Below are 19,263 nucleotides of genomic sequence, written 5' to 3'. Positions count from 1 at the left end.
CCACATCCGAGTGCATAGTAACTGCCTCCAGTAAACCACATACTGTAAAATGGGAGTTGTTGGAATGGTAATTTGAGGGTCCCCTGAAGAAAGCACTTTGCTCTTGCTGTCACCTGCTGTTTGGGTCTGAATTTTGAATGAAGTGGAATCATGCAAGTCCCATACTGCTCTTTTTTTTCTAGACTGCAGAAGGGTGAAGGGATAATAGCTTTGGTCAGTGTGGCAGAACGTCGCTTGGGGAGGTTGTCACTTAGTCAGGTAAGTGTAGTGCCTTTTTTAACTCTCGTTTTAGTAAAATGTTCCCTCCAGAAGCAGCGATTCGTGGCAGAGGCACAAGGAAATATCAGGATTTTTCACGGGAAGATAAAGCATTGTAGCAGGAAAAAAAAACAGCTCACCAGTCTGTAACCGCATAAATCACCCTCGCGCTCTCTCCCTCTCTCTCTCTCTCTCTCTCTCTCTCTCTCTCCTCCACGTTCAGCCTTTCTTTCTCCTTATGTCTCTACCCGTCTGTTAGTTTCTCCCTCAGTCTCTCTGTTTTTTGCCTGATCCCCTTCTGTTTCTTATGTAAGCTTTCCAAAAACAATATTGGTATCAGCCATTTTTCACTCCGCCACCCGCCTACTCTCTTCGCCCACAGCCAAGGTTAATTAGCAGTCATTAAAGAAGAAATATATTGCCTCTGCAGGGAAGGAGAGAGAGAAGGATGGTGAAAAATGAGGATGCTGAGTTGTGTGTGGGCAGAGAGAGAGAGAGAGAGCGAGAGAGAGAGAGAGGCACACAGAGAGGGGCGATGTCTGATCCTGTCGCTATGGCAATGGCAACTAGGGAGCAATAGTAGCATGTTTGGTCTGGGGCATGTTTAATTGATCTAGGATTCCTTCAGGTACCCTTCAACGGACTTGATTAACAGAGTAATCAATCCAAGGCAGGTGGCGAAAGGAATACATTTTGTTGGCTAGGTGCTCCCTGTAGGGTTGACCTCAAACTCGCATGAGTCTGACCTCCCATTAGAGTTCGACCTTGTTGAATAAGGATAGTGGATGAGCTTATTAGCAAAGACTTTGTGTTGGAGGACAAAACCCAGAGCAAGATCTCCAGTAAAATATAAAGGCCATTTTATCAGAAACAAACTATCTCCTCACTGTTTAAAAACATAGATTTTCACACAGGATAGGATGTTACATTCCTTGTGGTTTTGGTTAGGGATCTAACAGTGACCACATTTGTTGCACATTCCAATGCCAATAGCTATGGAAAATATAATAAATTGCTACCGGTATCAATTGGGAAAAACTAAAACTTTTTGTAACTTCATATTGATTACATTTGAATTATAATGTTCTCTCTAGATAGTCATGGTTTTACTTTATATGCCACTTCTTTAAAATATAGGCATTCCCAAAAAATACAAAATATTGTATTTTTTGAAAGCTGTGATGATGGGGTAGTTGTCTGGGCAACTTGATGTCATTATGTAATGGGAGTGCCTGTAAGCGCTCACATTATGTCAAATGCAAGATTGGCCAAGATATGAGTTTCATGTTTTATATCAAATGACCAAAGATTAGCCACAGTATGACTTCACTCCCTGTTTGTCAGTAATGTCGAACATCCATCTCATAATTTTTGTCGGACTTGGTGTAAAGATCTTATATGGCAAATCTACTATGGTTGAAATTGCTCCTGAAGAAGGCTTTGAACAGGGCTACATCCATAGTAGTATCTCATTTGTAACGAGTTACATGCAGAAACATGCCTCCCACTCTCACCCATTGTTGGTGCTAGAGTTGCAACCATGAAACTTGTTGAAAAGACTCATGCTAGAGGTGCAACCAAACAACTTGTTGAAAAGACAATCAGTCAGCCAAAATTTAAAAAAGGAGGAATAACAACAAGAATGTTTGCAACAAAAAACATCTTTGTAGATCGTCAACGAATACAGCAAACCGAAATGCAACCATATAGCCTATTAGTTCATATACAATTCAATTCAGCCCCTGTATAGACAGGATGTGCCACACACCAGTGGATTACTCTCCCCACACACTGCTTTTGCTCTGATCTTCCACAGCTCTTCATTACTGACGACTTTACTCTTTTCTTCCAGTCTAGTCAGCTCTAGCCCTCACGAGGGTGATTGATGAGTATGCCTGCCCCGCTGACTGCTCTGATAAACTCTGAATATCCTGAGCCTTTCCCTTGTTCCTGCTGCTAACGCCACTGAATGAAAATACCTCTCATGAGACCGGTGAGCTCAGCAGAACCTCCGTTGACGCACTTGTCATCACGAGGTGACAGAAAGCCAACAGACTCGGACTCAAACTGCTCATAAAGGGATGCGATCTAAAATAGCTCAAAGCCAGACAGAATAGCAGAAACGATAGTAGTACCAACACCTTGACAGATAATGAGGACCAACATTCAGTCTAAATATTGTACAGTAAATGTGCTCATTTTAGACAGCAACCTTACTTGAGATACACAAGTGACTAAATAGATACTCTGCAAGTTATATGAATGTGTCGTGTATATGTGACCTGTCCTTGTTTGTCCGAGCAACGCAGCCCCATTTACTCAGGCTGAGAGCTGACGCGGTGCTCGTGACTCTTGTAGTTGTTGTTGTTGTTGTTGTTGTTGTTGTTGTTGTTTGCTGTGTCTCTGGACAGTGCTCGAGTGCCCTGAGAGCTAGAGGGTGTTTAGGGAGGGGGGGTCCCACTGCACCACTAAACAAAGGTGCTTGAGGATCTATGGGGAAAATAGTTGGGGAAGAAGAGGGTAAGTAAAGGGTACAGCAACCAAGATAGTTTTGGTTGATGGTAAAAAAAGGAGATGGTTGAAAGGGAGACATAAATAGAAAACAGGGGGACAAGTAAAGGATCAATAGACTGAACTAGGTAGATAGATAAATGGAATGTATATATTTATCATCAGTCCTGGCTTCAGCAGCATTAGTCTGGCCAGAGCTCTAAATCCTGTTCTCGGACTGATAAGGGTAAAAAGCAGAAAGGGTACAGAACAACAAATCTTTTTTATTTCTTTTTTTTGTCCCCCCTTCTCTTCTCTCCTCTCCCCTCCTCGTTCCATTCCTCAGTAAAAAGTACCTCTCTAGTTCCTCCAAAGCCCACCTCTATCAGAGGCCGGCCCATCCCTCAGCCTTATCTCCCTGGTGAGGCTGGCTGGCTAGCTTGTGCAAGAGGGAGCTGGAGCTGCTGCTGCTGCTGTTTCTGGGTGCCAACGTTTTCCGATTCCTTAACGTGCTCCTGCCGTGCCGTGCCGTGCCGTGCCGTGTCACTCGTCACTGCCGGGCGGCCATTTCGGATCGACCCACGCACCCAACCTCCGCCATGACATCCCTTAGACCACTTGACCACACCCGTCTTGTGTAGGTCTCCAAGTCCTTATGAGTCCCAAATGTCACTCGTTTCCACTGTGCTTACATGGTATAGAGGCTGAGTAGAAAAGCACCAAAGGGTGGGGGGGGGGGGGGGGGGTCTGTTTTGATGTTCTAAGGGTATCTCGAAGGAGTCTTAAAGATGGAGCCGGGAAGTCCGTCATAAGATGGGGTGGTGATGTCATTTCATGGCTTTCTAACATGTCAAAGTTCTGTGGAGGGCAAGAACAGGAATAATCCGGTCCGGTTAACTTTTAATGCTCTCACAACTGAGCAGCCTTGGTATTATGTAATCTAATGTAATAATTAAGGATTTATAAAGGCCACTCTATTCATATTGCATGCAGGCTTTTACCATTTAATTAATTATTATGGCACTCTCACTTTCAATAACCTGCTACAACAAGCACTTACATATATATTGGAGTAGCTGCTAAATTTATACTTCTTTGCCAACTGTATTTTCTTACTTTTCATAAGATTATTTCTTCATAATTGGTGTGTGTGGGTGTCTACTGATGCTGTACAGTCTCATTTTTCTGTTCCTTCAGATTAGAGTGTTGACCTGTGTGAATTCAAATCTCTGTGTACAATAAGACATGTGATGTGGTTTGTATGTGCTGTGATCAGAGGATATACCATGGTTACCTGTCCTGAGGCTGATGCCTGTTATTGCCGGGAGAGGGGGGATGTATTTAGACCTTACTGCGCAGTAGTCCCCCTGTTGGGTGCTCTGGGGTACTGCACTCCGACGAGTTCTTGGCTTTGTCCTTGTTGTTGTTGGGCTCATTGTCTTTGATGATGTCATACTGACGGCAGAAGAGAGCAATCACACCTGGAAGGGATGGGGAAGGGTGGAGAGGGGTGGGAGTGAAGGAGTATGAAGGAATTTAGTACCGCGTGTGAGGGAGGTTGTAAAATGAGAGAAAGCAAGAAGGCCAAGGTGAAGTAGGTATCTCGGGATTGGGCTTCAGTTTTTCTGTGACCTGAAGTCACCTGAACTGAACCATGCTATGTGAAACACTCACTTCCGATCTCACATGCACAGACTTGATGGGGTCTGCTGTGAAGGGAGTGTGGCCCTCGTGGCCCAATTAGGCCAAAGCAGCTCACACTTCTCCTTCAAAGTGTGAGACGCTAATTTGCTTTGTAGTGCGATCAGTTGAGAATTCTCAAAGCCCTTGGGAGGTTTGATTCTACTGTACTGTACGTTACGGTGCTTTGTAGCATTGGATTCTGAGCTGCGTGTGGAAACATCATACATATTGGATGCTTTCCTGAATATTGCATTGCATAGATAGCCCGGGTTTTTTTTTTTTTTTTACAGAGTCTGTGTTATGCCATAATAACTCTATTTTCACCAGTCACACAGAGAGTAGGATTTATATGAGCTTATATTATCATTTTAGGCATAGCAATACAAAAACATTAGCTTGCTTTGTAAAATAAATAATAGTGACAGCTATAAACAATACAAAAGGTAGTGGCACCATAAAATGTCTTTGAAATAATATGAATCTTTAAATCAGATTTTAGCACATGAAATATGCAAGTGGTCACAGAAAACACTACATTTTTCCAGAGGCCAAACACATTAGTCAGATCTTTTATCACATATCAACACAGCTCAGAATGATGTTTATTTCATTGGAGCAAACAACAAATGTCCACAGTACCGTTGGTTGAGATGGTCCTAGGTGTGCGAGTGCTTGTAGTAGATGCACTTCAGCCTGTAGCCTGATTGAGCTGGATGGGATTGGAGATGACCTCTTGGGTGCCTTACCTGCCCACATAACCAGCACGACGACGATGATGATGAGCTCTCCAGCTCTCAGCTGAGCAGCCTGGTCCACTTCCTCCATCGTCACCTCATCTGTGAGAGACAAGACAGGAAGATGATCAGAGGCATGCATACACACATACAGTAGGCACATGCATGATGTACAGTACTAACACATACAGTATGTCTTGAAACAAGTGAAAATACTCTAACGTACTAAGACGAAATATCTTGCTAGAAATAAACAACAACCATATATAGGTCTGATTTAAGATTAAATTGTGTTACACAGATTTCACTTGCAGTAATCAACATGCGTGCGCGCGCGCACACACACACACACACACACACACACACACACACACACACACACACACACACACACACACAGAGAGAGAGAGAGGGTGAGAGACATGTTTACCCCAGAAAGATAAGAATGCAATAAACCAGAAGACTATTGAGACTGGAAATAGACAAGGATGTGCTCTCAGACAAATGCACACGCTAGGGCCATTAGTGATTCCTACCACTGAATGTGAAAACGGGAACAAAAATGGTTTTTGAAAGCCTCTATAAATCTATTGTAGACACTTTTTGTGAATCCTTTCAGAGACGGGCTATAATGGATTTCCACTGCGCTATTATTCTGTTGAATGCAGACTTGTGGGGATGACCAACCGCCCCTCCTGTGTGGGGGGCAAAAAGTTTGATTGAGGAAAGTACAGTGAAAACAAAAATAGCGTGTATTTTTAATGATTGTGATGTCTCTGGAAATGTGATAGCATATGGATACACTGAGATGGTTGCTGAAATTCTGGAGGGTATTTCCAACATGATTGTAAGATGGTATCAGTTTGGATGAGAATTTAAATCTAAAATACATCAAACACTTCAATGATCTGAAAAGATATAAAATTACTTTGCCCTGAAGCCTGATTTATTTTAGATTAGGTCAGATTATTTTTCCCAATTCAACATATCTTCACATATCCAAACACATATTTCTAACATCAATTGTGGGAGCTATCGTGAATCCTTTGTTAGTATAATTTTATTGCTGTCTTCAGTTTATTCAGACTCAGATGGTTGCGGGTTGGCCTACAGCCATTTTCATGCAAGAGGCAAAATGTTCCATTGAGAATTTAAACACACCATTTTTATTTCAATTTTTTTTTTATAGTAACTGATTGATGTCTTGTCAACCTCAGGGAACAGCACAGCATTTAGATATATTGAAAAGATGAAAGGCTTTGAGTTATTCAGAATTATTGCTGTTGAATTATTAGATGATATAAAATTGGATTAGAATTTACATCTAAACTATGCAATCTGCAAAAACTTGATTTTCATTCAAATTACTTCATTATAGGCCATGGAGTCTAAATGATTTATTTTAGATGGTGCCAGATTATTTTCACTAGTTCAGTATGTCCTCACAAATCCTTTTTGTAATACCGTATGTGTTTCTAAGCGTTTATATTGGTCAAATAGCGTACTTTTGGTGTGCATGCAGTACAACATGCCTTTGGATGTCCTCCTTCAATGGGATTTTAAATGATAAGCGCACATACCGTACAAACATAATTTGTGAACTAATGAGGAAAGGGCTCGTTAAGTCATACACTCATACATCATTACCCAAACACACATGGTCACAGATGCACAAACACATATAAAACACTGGCAGAGACACCCTCACTAAAGATATCACATACCGGTTATCATGTACACAGACAAAAATCAGTGGTAGTGTCACCCAGCTTCCACTGTGAACAAACCTGGCTTTCAATTTCTACTTGAACACAACTAGCTTTTTTTTATTTAAACACGCTGCAGCATCGTTTGAGTGTTTCAGACTCCTCCTCTCAGCTCGATGGGTTTAATCTAACCATCAGAAGTGCTGTGGTACGCTCCCATGAGCAGGTCTGTGGGGACCGGGTTGCAGTTGCCCGTGCACAGTGATTCATGTAATGATCTTCCTCCACTGTTTCTCAGCCTCCTTCGGCGAGACTGCCCTGCGAGAGCCCTCTCCAGATACATCACAGCCCAGGCTGTCGATGGCTGCGGCACTTGCCATACTGCAAATATCATGGCTGTCTGAGTCGCTGTCTGATCCAGCTGAGGGATGCAGGCAGTCGAGAAAGGAGGGAGGGAGGGTGTTTCAGAGCTACTCTTTTTTTTTTGGAGCGTCTGTATCTCTCTTTCTCAGGCCCCTGATTTCTTTCATTCTTTTCACTTTGTTTCATTGCAGAGGGGAAAAGGAAGTCTGTGGAGGCATGCCCACACCCCTTATTTTTTTTCACTCTCTCTTTTTTAGTTTCTTAGTTTTCCATGAAATGCCTGCCAGAGGGGCATATCACAGCGTCAGTAATGTTGGAAGTTAAAGAGTGCAGCCTTCCACCAGTGAGAGAGGTACAGTAGATGCATGTTTTCTTTTAGATAGATCTGAAGGAGAAGACCATGTGCATGATTGAACGTCCTCTGCAACAGAAAAGACGGCTCAGGTGTCTACACATGCCGCAACAGTCAAGAGACTGAGCATAGGTGTGCGTTGCAACATCAACGAAATCAAAGAGGGCTCTGTGGCAGCTGTCAAAAGTCACTGTGAGCGAGCAGACCTGTACCCCCCCCCCCCCCCACCCCCCATGCCTCAGATTTTCTTCACCAGCTCGTCTCCAAACAAATGGAGGCGGACAAATCTCTCCTCCCACATCAAACCGAGGTGTTTTCTCGCCGCTTTTCTCCTTCTCTCTCCACAGGACCTCGAAGGACAAAGCCCAGCGTGGTGCCACACCACCACAAGCTGGGCAGAGAGGTAAACTGTCCGCGTTCATTAGCCTCAGCTCCACCACTGTGGCATTAAGTGGAGCATTATGGTGCCAGACCTTAATAGCCGATGATTGGCCAAGTGGCCTTAACAAACGTGTCTCAGAATCAGTGCGACGCGATTGACTGCTGATGTACTGTATGCCAGACGCTTGCTGTCACACAGTCACAAACATGTCTTAAACGAGTCAGAGAGAGGTGTTTTAAAACCTCCAACCTACTGTGTTCATTAATGTCGTGATCAACAGTAATAGCAATCGGCATCCTCTCCGAATGTTTGTTTGGTATGTTTGTTAAAAAGTTTTCAGAGTTTGTACTTTTTTTGGTACTTTTGAAGAAGGAGGAAAAACATGCTGGCTTTTGTCTCATACAGCCACACTGCAAATCGTTAATGGTCGAGTAGGCTCCAGAGTTGGAGTTCTTTTAAAGAGGTGACTCATTCTGCAGCATGTCCTCTAAAAGCACTACGGGCCGGCGCTACAGACCTCTGAGTTTCGCGTTAACACAGTCCCTTTTGCCAGACTTAATCTGTCTCAGTTTTACACTAACACCTCAGCCAGCCCTGGCGCTGTGTCATACTGTAGCACTGCCAATGCTCCAGGCATTTGCTCTTCAAATGCATCAAATGACACTGATAGCGTTGGTGGATGATGCCACCATTTGTTTAAGTGTAAAAGCCTTTTTCATCTATGTCTTTGTTACAGACTGTTCACGTATCACTGTGTAATATACTGTACACGTGCTAATACAGTGAAGTGACATTTAGTGTAGTTTGTAACATTTGTGCTCTTTTCTTATTGTTGTTTTTTTTTTACTACAAACATAAGTAGAGTGAAAGGAAAAGTCAGTTGTCATGACAAGCATTTGATGATAGTGTGAGAAAAAGATTCATTAAAAATATGTGAAGAGTGTTGCATCCTGTGTAAAATGTTCCTTTGGAATAGTAGAATTTGGTGTAAATCATGTCTGTAAAAAAAGGATTTCATAACTCTTTTTGGTTCATACTTGGGGTATGAAATTAGCGTCCAGCAGTGTAGCGACCTTTTACATAAAGCACTTATTAAATGGAGGACTGGACTGGTCACTGGCTTAGGGACATAAAATGGCTGCTGTAAAAGGCCCCTTCCCTTGCTGATGATCCTGCACTCTATTACTCTCCCCTGCCACAAGTTTGTGGGAAGAAATGGGTCAGTGAATAGATTATGAAACATGAAATTGGAAATATTATGAGGTCCAGATAAGAAGGCCAAGGCTGCAAATGGGAAATTAATGGGGGGAAAGATGTACAAAAGTGAACAATTGTTGTTTAAAATGATAGCTCCGACAGCAGCTTTTTTTTTTTTTTTTTTTTCAAAGGGCCACTTTGCAATGGTTGTGCAACGGCCTCTCAAATTGTCCGGATGGAAAAATTATTCTGTGTGTGCCGAGTGGGGATGTCTGTTCGGGTCTGTTCTTTACTGTAACCTATTTATGTAGCAGCTGCGTATAACCTTGTCAGTGCCTGTCCATTTGTCATGACTGTTAGAGGAATAAAGAGGTTGATTAAAGTAGGGGACAATCGTGTTTAGCCAATATTGTGGTCAGTGTTGAAAGGTGGATGAAGCACAGAAAAAGGCACTTATCAATTTAAAAATAAGTTATGTAATGTGTTACATCATTGCCTTTGTTGCCACTTGTGTTTTCACTTGTGCTTCACACACACACACACACACACACACACACACACACACACACAATTCTCACGCATTCTACATTCACAAACCACACATTCACTTTGAAAATAGAGTCTGCAGACTCATAATTGGGAAATGTTTCCAAAACTAGCATGGAAATCCTACTGTGCCTAAACTTTTCAAACTGACAATAAACAGCATCAGATGTCAAAAAACGATGTATGTAGGCCTACGTTTGCTGTAAATACAGTACACATTCTTCTGACTGCAGTTTTTTTATGTCTGCACTCTGCAGGTAATTTCATAGCCTGGCTCCGCCCTTCCTACGTACTTCCGCTCTGTTTTCATTTCACTTCACTACGGTGTCTGGGTCGGTGGTACAGTATATTCGCGGGCTTTCTGAAGACAAAAATTTGCAGGTCCAATCAGCGAACAGAGGGAGTAGCTGAGAACAATGACGATGAGGTTGTGCGCTAGTTTGAGCATGTAACGTCACGACCAAACATTAGCGATTGGTTATGGCAGATCTAAGTGGCTCTGGGCAGATCCAATAGTTTTAACAGCAACAGAATATTCACATTCACGGAAGTTCACGCTTGGCAATGGAAAGTGGCCAGACTCTGTACATTATGAATGTGTGGTAATTATGAGTATGGTAGGACCGAGCTAGGGATTTCAACTACCGTTCATCACTTTTTCGATTTCGAACGCGTCATCCCCTCTCGTGATTGGCCTGACTGTTTTGGGGTCTGATGGAAGCGTTAGTGAATCATAGGGTGCCTCTCATTTGTGTTTTATAGATCCTCCCTTCCTTCCTTGGTCCTCGTCCTCACTGATCTAGATAAAGAATGATGGGGCGGCAACAATGGGATAGTCTATCCAGTGTTAGTTATAGATCAGTGGGAACGAGCCTGGATGACCGAGCATCGAGGAGGGATGTTGAGAGGCACCCATAGTGCTCAAGACTAGTATCTCCCTGAAAGGAGATGTAGGTGGGTGTGGCCAGGCTAGGCCTCCATATGTTTTCAGGATAATCTCTTGTATCTCAGGCAGGCAGGTGTGAACACAATGCGGCACTACTTTCATGGACAGTGACACAAAATGTTGGCGTATGCACATTTTGAAGTATACAGAATCACGGAGGGCTGACCAGCAAGACTGACCTGGGCTTTTGGAGGCCAGTTTTTCCGATTCCTTGGGCGTGCGGAACAGCACGGTGTCACTGGGCGGGCTGGTCCCACTCATGCTGATGGACTGCACGTGGACGATGTACTCGGTGTCCTCCTCCAGATCCCACAGAGCACACGACCGAGTGGTGGTGTTGACCTCCTGGATGAAGCGGAGCATGCGCATGTCCTTCTTCTGTGGAAACACCATGGTGGGGAGAAGTGAACGTGCTGTTGACTCACACGCACACACAAACACCCACCCACCCACACACACACACACATAAATACACACACACACACACACACACACACACATAAATACACACACACACACAAACACACACACAAATACACAAATACACACATATACTGCACATGTGTTTGCGCACTGACAAACACAACAGGACACAGTTGGAACTGCATCAGTTTTTTATTTGTGTTTGCCTTTAGTTTTTAGAGCCTTTAGTTCTTGCAATACGGTTTTGTGGCTTTAACATCTTCCCAGACTTTATTCACACACATGCACAGACACACCCACGTATGCATGCACACACACACACACACACACACACATACACACACACACATACAATACCTGCTGGGTGATGGCAAACCCAATAACAGGGTCCCCTTCAAAGATGTCCCATTTCACCAAAGCCGAGTTCACACCCTTTAACTCGATGGTCACATTGAGTGGGGCGGACAGGGTGTCTGGAGAAAAGGGTAACGGTCAGAGCAGAAGCTGTCAAAGCCGTTCATCTTCTCATGTCCTTGATTTTAGTTATTTTATTTTTTTTAGTTTGTTTGTTTCCTTTTTGCCGACTGCAGCAGAGCAACTGAACAACATTGCTGAGAGGAAAAGTGGTTTTAATAGTGTGATGAAGCTCAGGTGAAAAGGTTGTTTCCTCTCTCTGCTTGTTCATGTCCTCTTGGGCTTTACTTCTCACGCTTGCTCTCTCTCTCTCCTTCTCTCTCCTTCTCTCTCTTTCTCTCTCTCTACCACTCTCTCTGCATGTCTTTCCACATTATGTGTTGTTGAGTTCTACCATCTGGTTCAGCGAGTCAAAGCTTTACTTTGTTGCTCTCCTTTGCTTTCTAAAAACTCACAGACAATCAATACCTCTATTACATTTCCCCCTTACTTACTTGTGTGGGAGTACAGGCAAGGTTATTATCAGGGGTAGCCACCATGCCTGATGGATCCTGCAACTAAGAAAATTGCTATTGCTATTGTGTATAAACTATAGATTGCACTGAGGCTTATTACAGCTCCTGTGGGGAACTAAATCTTTATCGGGAAGCACATTATAACGTCTGGAACAAGGTGTTGCCATATGAAAAAATGGAACAAAACAGTAAAACATGCTCATTCTGTCTGTCTGCTAGGAGGACATATTGGGACCCAGACGAGTGACCTGAATCTACAAATAGTAAGAGCATATGTTTTGTGTACAGTCTTAATAACAGCTCTTTGGATCACATCCACCAAACCAATTAGAGAGGGATGTGGAGGTGTGGTGTGGTGTTTTCAGTTATTATTTGCATGCCTTTGTTTCGTTGCTTGCAAGCGTTCAGTCTTGCATACAAGGAGAGAGAGGGAAATAGTTTTGAATGTGTGCCCACAGAAACAGTGCCAAGTAGTCTCATCTGCAGTTCCCTATTGCTGAATCGGAAGTATCTCAGCAGGGTTCATGTGGGATATTTTTGGGAAAATGATTTCCTATATCTCTTAGCTGTGTTTTCACATTGTTCCCATGCCCCTTACACGTCTGCAGTGCATTTCATGGGTAGACACAGAAAGACATCACACACACACACACACACACACACACACACACACACACACACACACACACAACATACTGGGATGTCTTGCATGGAGCACAGAAGCACCTTGGAGGGGAATTAGTCTGCCCGAAGACAAATGCCTATTGATTAACCCATGGGCCAATGTCTCTAACGGAGGCCTCTCCAAGTCCAGTGGTCAATGCTTTACCGGTACTGAATGATCCTGCTTCAACAAAAGCCTGAGTGCGGTGCAGAAGAGAATGACAATAATATCTCCTCCATTACATGTGCAGGGAGACACTGATGGTTAGTTACTGTACTGTTTTGTGAGGAAATCTTTGACTATGGCACTGTGTGCGGAAAAGGAGCAAATTTAGTTTGACCTTTTTACTTAATATTTTATTTTCAATTCAATGAGACAGCTGTATCAGCATCTCGATAACTTGTCTTGCTAATTAACCTTTCATTTGTTGTGATGTTTCCAAAAAGCAGTGTTATCATCTCAACAGTGTTCACAATTTCTTATTCTATTTTCATTCCTAACGGTCACCATACTGATTTCTCACTCCCCACTTAAACCACGTGAAGCACCCGCCAAAGACAAATTAAGCTAAGTGTCTCCCCAGTCATTGTTCATGTGTGTCTAATCACAAACAATCAGAAAGTGTAGAGAAGGAGTGGAGCAGTAGGCAGATGTAATCACTGAACACACGCAACTGCGGTAGGAAAAAAAGGTCATAGAATTATAGTACCCTAACAAAATCTGTTCACAGGTAATTTGTCAAGTTCTTTATGACTACTTCTTGAACATGCCACTCACATTTTTACTTGGTGGTGATAATGAACTGTAGACATTTGTTATTTGACCCTGAGCATTCACGTGCTTGACGTTAATGTAAACAATGTCCATTCAACATGTCACTGTGAATTATGAGGAGTTTGTACATTGTAATTCAGATAGAGATATCCTCATTATAGTGGTTTATTTTATTTTATTTTATTGTTTTTTTTTATGAGTTGTCAGAGGAACACAGTGAATTTCCTTGCACTGAAGGACAACATAAAAGATCAGGACACATTTTACTGCAATTTTTTTTTAAATTTGAGCAAGCGTTTGAGGCTGACTGTTATAAGGTGCTCATTATTTTTTTTGTGTGTGTGTTGTGTTCATGAATACATGCAATATTGTCATTACCAGAAGTCCTACTGTATTTTGGAATGTCTTAGTTTTGACTGTTACATATAGCTTAACTTATATGAGTGTGTGATATGACTCACTTTACCAAATATACTGAGCTGAGCTGAGCTAAACTGAGACTGCATCACCCCGTCAAGCCTTTCAGTGTTATGTTGTGCTCTACCAAAAAACTTTAAATAGGATCAAATTCATCAGAAGTCAAAAAGAATAAACCACACATCAAATATTTATGACCTAAAATGCCTCTCTGAGGAATGTGTTTGCACTGCCTCTCAGAGGGAGGCTACCTCTTAGTTTTTTAACCCTGTAGTAAAACATGTCACTTTTCATTGTTCATAATGCTTTCCTTTTTAAATTTGCTCTGTAAAACACCAGCATTGCCTCATAAAAGATGCGTAAACGCACCATTGATTACATAACATGAAAATGTATATCCTATTAATGATGGTTTTGAATATGATATTGACAATAGCTATGGCTTTAATTGCGAATGTCATTCTCTTTTGAGTATTTTTATAACTGGAGTAGTGAAGTGTGTCTCGCATTACAAACCATGGCTATCCACATGGCCACAGACTCGGCACAGCAACTCAGTAATCCCATAGCTGTTATGCCAAAGTCATACAAGTCAAGATATAACTCCATCTCCACATGAATATGAACATCCTCAAATGCTGAGTTGTCGTCAGTGTTGCAGTATATATAGGACTGGGGAATGTCTCTCACATGCAGTACACACATAGCCTAAAGTCATATAACGCCTGTGAGGAGGTTGTGAGCCTTGGTGAGGCTGACGCATCCTGTGTCTGCCTGGTCGTCTGTTTTCCCAGGTCCCTCTGTATCTTAGGAGTCCTACTGTATGCTGCCATCTAACTGGGTTATTCCCCAATTAAGAGGAAATATGCACGTAGGCCTGCACTTCTACAGTATGTCTCTGTGCAGTGTTGATGATCTGTGCTTGTCCCCAGACTGCACGGGCTTGTCTGTCTCAAAGGATACTTCCACCAGAGTGTTATGAAACACCACTGTGGAAAGGAACGACACATACAGTAGTGCTTGGGGATAAGATGTAAGTGTTTCAGCTTCATGTAAAGCTTGTGCTGCTGTTATTGTTCTTGGTGCTAGATGTGAGAGTTATATCACAAAGAGAAGAACTTATGTAATCCACTATATTAGTGCCGTGCACTTCTCTAAACAAAAGTACCCTGAAAAACATTTTACTTGTAGGCTTACTTTTTCTAACCCTGAAATTATTGAATCGCCACTGAGCACATATTTGGTACAGTACGCTTGATAGTCAGTCAGTGAACAGCTTACTCTGCAAATAACACCACAATAACAGTGATGGATTGAACCACAGTTCCTAATGTTTGGATCTGTCCATTTGTATCAGTACAGCAAATTACATGTTAGCCACCCTGTTTAGATCCATGTCAAGATACCTGGAATATAAATAACCATCTTCAGGTACAATCTTAACGCTCCATAGTGCATGAACATTTACTGCCTCATCAACCCTCTTATCATCAGTTTGATTTTTTTTTTTTTAAATGTGTTTCAAATGTTGCCCTAGACATCTGTATCAGCAACTCAGGCCTGCTATCCATCTTGTTCCTTACTGGCAGTTACAATTGATGATTTTAAAGAAGGCCTTTGTGGTATTGTAGGTTTACAACTGATTGAATGATTACATTGTGGATGATACCCACGTAGTCAACATTCTGTGAAGTCACAGAGTCGGTATAGTTAGGGTATTCGCTTGTTTTGATGGCACACTTGCCATATGCTTAACACCTTACATTGGGCTCAACTGTATAAAATTGGGGCGCATCCGAGGGTGCGTGTGTCATGCGAATTTGGTACTGCATGTCGGCACCGAATTGATTTGATTTATTGCACATTAAAGCCTATTCCAAAAGTAGTATATCCGACACATGGCTGACATAAGATTATGTTAAACTTGTGCACAATTCTGTACCGTGCATGCCATGGCGGGGATAACCACTGTTGCTTTGTAGTGACGCTGAACAGGTAGTGGATGATCAATTTGAAACCACTGTCCGCATTTACGCACACAGTAATACTCGACTGGATTTATCAACGGTGGCTGTTTGTTTTAACCCCAACATACCGACATTGATGATGATTCATAAATCCAGCACATGCATTCTACAGCATATCATCCACTATTTTCGATGAAACGGTGGTTGACGCCACAGAAGCTGTGGGAAAGCCCATGTCGAATGAAATATTAACAGGTAGCCTATTACGTAAATAGCCATACAAACACAAGTAAATGCAAACTTACCGGCATCAACTGATGACACAGAAAGATAGCCAAGAAACAGTAACGCAGCGTTGAACCCGTTTTCCTCCATCCTTCAAATAAATCTTTACATTCTGTTCGGAGGACGTTGAATCCCATTTACTCTTGGTTGTGTGAACAGCTAGATCGCCGTGTATTTGTAAAACATTCACGACTGTCTAATGCTCCCTTGCTCTTGGCGTTGGCTATCCCCTTGCAGGAAAGGTGTCAGGTCTAAACTCCGTAGTTGCCGCAGAAACGCGACATCGGGGGTCTGGGTTGCCTACAGGACCTGGGACAGCGCATCCAGCTCTGCATTCAAGACGCGCGTACAGCATTCTACGCACCTCTGCTTTTTTGCAGGGAAGCGAGCCTCGCTCATCAGCGTCGACGTTGATAATTGCTGACGGATCGCTTTAGTTTGTGCCATACAGTAGCAAACAAGCTGTTGTGCCTAATGGCGCGTCCATCAGTTGTGCCAAAGTGTATTTCTGTGGCACTCGAGTTTACTGGAGTGCTGCAGAATAGGACGTGCAGTCACCGTCAGACCTCCTAAATCCAGCCCATTCATTGTCTCCTCACTCCCCTCCCGCCGGTCTCCCTACCCTTGTATTGCCTTTTTAGGGTGAATAGTCAGCATTTAATGATATTACTGCAGATGGGGACTTCCCACCTCCTGCTTTACTCGTGCCAAATGATAAAGGACACAGGGGTCTTAAGATATTGCATTAATCTTATTGAAGCCAGTCATTTATATCAATTACTTGGAGGCTGCCCAGACCGGCAAAGTCAGTCACATGTGATTTGATATTACTTGAAACTGATATGTTAATGATTTAATGTGTGAATTGTTTCAACCAATTTTCAGACTGATATTTCAGCAACTTAGAAAGCATAGCAAGGATACAGATACATGTATTTTGCCCACTTATTTAATTCATTCTTCAGGGCTTTGGCCAGTTATCTCCAGGATGTTAGAACAAGCATGTGCTCATATGCACAGCCTATGTTTGTGCATTAACAAGGGATAACATGCACACATAGATGCCTCTGCCAACTCTCAAATTATACTCAGCAACAGTCTTAAAATGGCTTTAGAAATATACCACTTGGTTCAAAGATACAAACCTGTTCAATAGTCACAGTTGAATAACATAGCTGGAACCGATGCATCGCATAATACAACATACATTGCAGCTTATATATTGTACCCTACTCTTAACATGAGCTCCAGTATGTGAACAGAAAGAGGAGGATTTAGTTAGGAAATTTCAAAACCAGCAGACATGAAATAGTTACCAATTGGACAAACTAGACGCAGTCACTAAATTAGGTAATTTCCCCTGTGTGTGTAAACACTAGTAATACCTACACTGAATTGAACCACAATGTTTCTGGTTCCTTCCATCCAATGCAAAAAAAGCAAACAATCTTGTCCAATGGTTCCCTCACGCCTCTTTAACAAGTTAATTGTTTCAACATACTGGATATCATTGGGCTTGTTGTAACTGAGTTGGTGTCGTTGTGAACAACACATTTTCGACAATTACAATGAAATTGGAATGGATTTGACTCATACTGGTTCCAGCACATGTTCATCTTCTTATTGTTGACTTTCTGTGTGCACCAAAGTAACCAACCATTTTTCATAATGATTCTCTCGCTGCCTGTTATAAGGAACCGAGGGAGCCTTTGATTAATGCATGGGTCACACATTGAACTATAGCATTTCAAACACCAGCTTCTAGTTAATGTAGCCTAATTAGTTGTGGCTTTGCTTGCAAGATAATTACACAAGGCTTTGGCACGCTAGGCTGTAAGATGACCTGCAGTACACAGGGAACATGACTTATGTCATGGGTGAGGAAGGGTAAGCAGTTCCCTCTGTTTCGAGGACATGTAGGAGATAAAACACCAAGCCGTTTATCTTCACTTCTCTCCAGACAGCATGTTTTTAATTATGATACACACAGGCACATTGTGGATAATACTAGAGGGTTACAACAAAAGATTTTTTTATGTCCTGACACTCATGTTGTATCCATGCAAACAGCTGCAGATTTTTCAGATGGCTCTCTGTGGCATGTGAATCGACCGTGCATTTCTTCCATTTTCCCTCTGATCTAGCTGGAACAAACCTCGCATTAATTTCACTCGCTGGGGGTGCAAAATGACTTATTGAGTAACAAACTCGCGACGAAAACACCTAGAAAATTGTACACTCTAAATCAACACAGATTGCAGTGCAGATTGCAATTTGCTGTTTTTGTAGACAATGGCTAATGGTGTATCTGCCTGTTGATGGTATTCAATAAGCTCATAAAAGTTTATGGGGCCTGCCCATCTGGGATGATTGCATGCTGGGCATTTCTGTCCACTCAGACCTACTGTTATTTAGAGCAACACCTTGGACACTGTATTATTATTGGAGTGCTCAGACTGCTCTTAAAGCTCTCGTAGACTGGAGAGGTCACTGTTGGTGTTGAATCTCTTGCTATTGCAATCTTGGATAGTGTATTGTTAAAATGCTCTCTTGCCCTTAAATCTGTAGTAGAGAGGGCACCGTTGGCGTTGAATTTCTTGCCATTACTCCATAGTAGTGTATATCCACTTACACACTCAGTAATGTATGGCCTTTTTGTGTTTATAGTGTTTCTTTGAAGGCCTTTTGAAAGCAGAAATAGAGGGTGATAGGATGGGGTTGCTATACTGGCTTAGACAAAGCACTGGCATCTTAAATAACAACCATATGGTGCAGTGTGACACATGAATGATTTCACAGTTATTCTCATTTTATTTATTTGTGTCTGCTAGTCTCTTTCACACTGCCTCCATCACTATTGCTGTGTCCGTGTTGAGATGAGTATCTTTCATTCTTTTTAGTCTTTCTTTCTGCCTTTCTTTCTTCTGTTCTTTCTTTCTGCCTTCATTTCTGCCTTGTTGGTGTTTCTCTTTTCCTTCTTGTCTTTCTTTCTGCCTTTCTTTTTTCTCTTTCTTCCAGTCTTAGTTTCTTCAAAAAGAAAGCTGGATAGTAGATAGTAATCTCACCAGGTCCATTTATCAGGGCTCTTGGGGCCGCCTTAGGATAACGGTGGGTTCAGAACTACCCTAAATTGGTATGCAGTCGTAC

At 42.3% G+C, this 19,263-nt stretch overlaps 1 protein-coding gene across 1 annotated transcript; it reads right to left on the bottom strand.

Moving 5' to 3' along the window:
* Positions 1–4,068: 4,068 nt before the first annotated feature.
* On the bottom strand, positions 4,069–16,246 carry fndc5b (fibronectin type III domain containing 5b). Its single transcript, XM_062530232.1, has 5 exons — positions 16,137–16,246; positions 11,438–11,553; positions 10,837–11,035; positions 5,178–5,267; positions 4,069–4,229 (listed from the first exon to the last, which is right to left on the bottom strand). The coding sequence occupies exons 1-5, from the start codon at positions 16,204–16,206 to the stop codon at positions 4,090–4,092; spliced, it is 615 nt and encodes a 204-aa protein (XP_062386216.1). The 5' UTR covers positions 16,207–16,246; the 3' UTR covers positions 4,069–4,089.
* Between the last annotated feature and the right edge of the window lie 3,017 nt (positions 16,247–19,263).

The sequence above is a fragment of the Sardina pilchardus genome, chromosome 24 (assembly GCF_963854185.1).
Source record: "Sardina pilchardus chromosome 24, fSarPil1.1, whole genome shotgun sequence".
NCBI lineage: Eukaryota > Metazoa > Chordata > Actinopteri > Clupeiformes > Clupeidae > Sardina > Sardina pilchardus.
The sequence above is the reverse complement of the archived record's forward strand: the minus strand, read 5'-3'. Positions and strand labels throughout refer to the sequence as shown.

Excerpts from the sequence above, each read along its gene's own strand:
- fndc5b (XM_062530232.1), bottom strand. The coding sequence starts at position 16,206 with ATGGAGGAAAACGGGTTCAACGCTGCGTTACTGTTTCTTGGCTATCTT. Across the intron at positions 11,554-16,136 it reads TGTGTCATCAGTTGATGCCG|ACACCCTGTCCGCCCCACTC; the intron begins GTAAGTTTGCAT and ends CCTTTTCTCCAG. Across the intron at positions 4,230-5,177 it reads CGTGCTGGTTATGTGGGCAG|GTGTGATTGCTCTCTTCTGC; the intron begins GTAAGGCACCCA and ends CATCCCTTCCAG.